Source organism: Buceros rhinoceros, unplaced genomic scaffold (assembly GCF_000710305.1).
Source record: "Buceros rhinoceros silvestris isolate BGI_N320 unplaced genomic scaffold, ASM71030v1 scaffold33551, whole genome shotgun sequence".
NCBI classification, from domain to species: domain Eukaryota; kingdom Metazoa; phylum Chordata; class Aves; order Bucerotiformes; family Bucerotidae; genus Buceros; species Buceros rhinoceros.
Window position 1 is genome coordinate 1,642 of NW_010396500.1, and position 3,906 is coordinate 5,547.

General features: G+C 48.6%; 1 protein-coding gene across 1 annotated transcript in view; it reads left to right on the forward strand.

Annotated features, from left to right (window-relative positions):
• The window catches only part of MAU2 (MAU2 sister chromatid cohesion factor), a gene marked incomplete at its 5' end in the record, with an annotated part of 12,291 nt that overhangs the window by 1,448 nt on the left and 6,937 nt on the right, over positions 1–3,906 (forward strand). The window contains 6 exons of the mRNA XM_010145924.1: positions 211–305; positions 818–845; positions 1,234–1,389; positions 1,917–2,063; positions 2,527–2,617; positions 3,191–3,294. Coding sequence (XP_010144226.1) covers positions 211–305; positions 818–845; positions 1,234–1,389; positions 1,917–2,063; positions 2,527–2,617; positions 3,191–3,294 — 621 coding nt within the window. The remainder of the gene's footprint in view (positions 1–210; positions 306–817; positions 846–1,233; positions 1,390–1,916; positions 2,064–2,526; positions 2,618–3,190; positions 3,295–3,906) is intronic.

Here is a 3,906-nt window from a genome sequence, read left to right on the forward strand (position 1 = left end):
CAAAGCGCTGGTTGTCCTGAGTGACCTCGGGAAATGTCAGTGGTAGGGGGGGGAGTGGTTGGGTAAGTGCAGGTGTTCCTGGCAAGGAATCCGATGATCCATTGAATGGTCCATGTTCACTTGTAAAGCGCAGGAGTAATTACTCTTTAAAAAAATCTCTGATTAGCTTCACAAAGAAAACATCGATATGGTTTTTTTTTTCTATTTCAGCAACTACATACACTTGAAAAAGACTTAGTATCTGCGTGTGACCTTCTGGGGGTGGGAGCAGAGTACGCTCGGGTGGTGGGATCCGAGTATACCAGGTGAGTTCCTGGGCTTTTTCCCTTTCCCATAGAAAATATGTTTGTTTCCACTACTCTTTGTCTGCAGATATTCAGGTTCTGTTTAGAGATGTGATTGCTACGCAGGCAAACCAGTATTTCTGAGCGTTCCCTCGGATCTGAGGGTTTCTCCAGCTCCTCACTAAAGCCAATAATGTCCACTAAGACTCTGGAGAGTTGGGGTTTGTCAAACCGAACTTTGTTTATTGGCTTTACCAGCAGCAGCTTTCCCAGTTGCCTGGTTTGGCTGTAGAAACTGTTGTAACTGGAGCTGTCCAGAGCTTGGAGGGCTGGGGTTGCGAGTGCGGGGCTGTGATTGAACTGGTCGTCAGGCTCTATGACGTGCTTTCTGTGGCAGGTGCCTTCGTACTTCCTTCTCGGTGGCCTCTGAGAGGCAGAACAGCAGAGTTCTTTTTTCCTCAGCATTTATATATGCAGTTGTGGTTTGGGTAACTTTTTTTTTTTGAGCCTGACATCATTTTGTTTCATTTCAGAGCACTGTTTCTGCTCAGCAAGGGGATGGTAAGTTGGATGCACTTCTATAATAAACTATTTACTTGTTAACTAGAATAATGTGAGTTACCTGCCTGAACGCAGGGTGTTTCTTCTTTACGTACCTTGTTTGTCCATGTGAGTGAGCACAGTGTTAAAATACATCTGGGATAAGCCTTAGGCTTCCAGGATCATGTGAAATTCTTGTGAACGAATTTGGGGTTTTTTTCTCCTTCATTAATTATGGCAAATAATTTCCAGGCTAACTGGAAATTGTCACTGTCGTTAGGGATGAGGAGGCTGGTGCTCTTGAATTGAGTGTCTCTGAGACTAGCTTTGTCCCTGGGGCTCTGCTGTGGTTCTCTGAGCGTTTAAACTGGTCAGCAGAAAAATCATGAACTTTCCTTTTAAATCGTAGCTCCTTCTAATGGAACGGAAGCTGCAGGAGGTGCACCCGCTCCTGACCCTTTGCGGGCAGATAGTGGAAAACTGGCAAGGAAACCCCATCCAGAAGGAGTCGCTGCGCGTCTTCTTCTTGGTCCTGCAGGTCACACACTACCTGGACGCGGGGCAGGTACGTGTGTTGTGCTTCTCACAGCTCCCGTCTGAGAACTGGGGAGGAAGAGAACTGCCAAAAAAGGAGCTGATTCATACACCGAGGGATTTTGGGGGGATTTTTTTTTTTTTTGGCTGTGCCACGCTTTTTGTTAATGCAGCTTAATTTCTGCAGATTTTAATCGCAAATGAAGTGAGGAGCAAAGAAATTACATTAATTTCTCCTTCCCCGAGGAAAGGTTTAGTGAGATATGCTTATAACCGTGGCAGCCACTCTCGCTTCTGTATAGTATCGGTGGAGATAACGGGCTTTGTGTGTAATTCTGAGAAACACTTGGAGTGTTTCTTGGTCATATATGCAAATGTGAGGGGCTGATGGTTGTCAGCCTTGGAACAGGCCTGAAGCAGTCCCTGTTCTTCCACGCTGTTGTTGTGATTTATGCATGGAACAATGTCCTGAATCTGGGGATTGTTTATTGCCCGGCAAGTCTTCCCGACTCCTTAAAAGTTGGAGCGGGCAGGCTGCAGCATCTGTGTCTGCTGCAGGTGAAGAGCGTGAAGCCGTGCCTGAAGCAGCTGCAGCAGTGCATCCAGACCATCTCCACGCTGCACGACGACGAGATCCTGCCCAGCAACCCTGCGGATCTCTTCCACTGGCTGCCCAAGGAACACATGTGTGTGCTCGTCTACTTGGTGAGAAGCTCTTTTTTACTCCATATGTATTGCTAATTGATGAGGAATCGGCTCAAACTTGCTGGCAGCCAGCAGCGATGGTTCCGCAGGCCATATGCTGCTTTACGTTACGCTGGCAGTTGAATTCTGCCGCGGCATCTGTGAGTGAGCTGCTTCCAGTGATGTTTGAAGAGGCTGTGCACGAAGTCTGGAGACTGGAATGTAGCTTTATCCGTATCGAAGCCGAGGAGAACCAAGTGAACTCATCCAAAGCAGAACTATGTGGGCTTATTTTTACCAACAGAGCGACGGTCTTGACTTCAAAGCGCTGAAGCAGGTTGCCCCACTTGTTAAATACGGTGATACTCCTGAGCAACATCCGAAGTTAGTTTAAGCAGCTGATAGCTGAGGAGTTGGGTGAACTCCCTGACTTTTCCTCCTTGCGCAGATGATTTCTCAAACTCCTCCCTGTGTTTCCCGGCAGGTGACAGTGATGCATTCCATGCAAGCAGGATACCTGGAGAAGGCTCAGAAGTACACGGACAAAGCACTCATGCAGCTGGAGAAGCTAAAAAGTGAGGATAAGGATTATCGTTTAGCTGATGCCACAAGAGTCCGTTACTTGTTGCTGATATAAATTGAAACCATCCCAACCCACAGCAGCCTTGCTGATCGGGATGTTTCTGCTGTGTCCAGGAACTTTGTTTTCAAAGTGGGTAGTTACTTTGAGTACAGAAATTGTGTTTTGGGGGGTTTATCATAACTTAGTGCCTGCATTTTCCGGCTGCCTTTCTGATTGTCTGGGTGTTCGGTTATCCAGGCTCTTGATCCTTTAAAGCAAGTGCGTGTTCCCACGGAGTTTGTCCTTAGCTGGTGCTCAGGCTCCTGCTCCTGATGGTTCAGGCATTGTGGGTTTGGAGGGTGTCTTGGATCTATTTGAAACCTGTGCCATCCTTCCTGTGGCGTACGGGCAAGGAGCTGGGCACTCTGCTGACTCCTCTGACACCAAACGCTCCTCGCTCTGGATTTCCTCGAGGGAGTCTGCCCTGGTCTTGCTGCCCCACTGGCAGCCGAGGGGGAGGCTGCCTGCGTAGGGTGTTAACGTTGCCTTAACTCCACTGATGCGTTTCCTTCTGTTCCCTTTGCAGTGCTGGACTGCAGTCCTATCCTGTCGTCGTTCCAGGTTATTTTGTTAGAACACATCATCATGTGTCGCCTGGTCACGGGGCACAAAGCCACAGCGCTGCAGGAGGTAAAAACGGGGTTTCGTCCTTTCCCCGGTTGTGGATGTGTGCGGCGATAGCTTTTAAAACGGGGGGATTTCAGCTTTGGAGGCAGATCCGTGGGCTCAGGTGGGGTTTCCAGCAGTGCTGAACTGCTGACAGCTGTAGTCAGGCCTGACAGTCTCAGGGTACCTCAACTCGAAGCTGTGGAATTAGCCTCCTCTTAAGCATTTTTTTTAAGAAGGCTCTGGAATTGCTCACGGACTCAAAAATAACTGACCGGTGGCTACAACTGACACTCCCCTGGTCATACATCATCGTCTGACTCCGGTGCCTTCCCTTTCCCTCGGATTCATGATGGTGAAGAGTTTTAACTCTTCCTCGCAGCATTGCTGTTGAGTCCCAGTAGTTCTCAGATTTTAAGGTTCTGCCTTTCTCTCCTTTCCTCCTCTTACACACTTTGAAGGGAAGGAGGAGGGAGCATTATTTAATGCGAGAACTGCGCTTTTTTTCCCGTTCTCAGCCTTTTTTATCTCCTGTTCACCCATCCCTTATTGATAGGACAGACTGCTGTATCATCCCAACCCCTGCTGTCAGCCTCCTCCTGAATGTGCTCAGGGGGGGGGGGGGGGGGTAGCCAG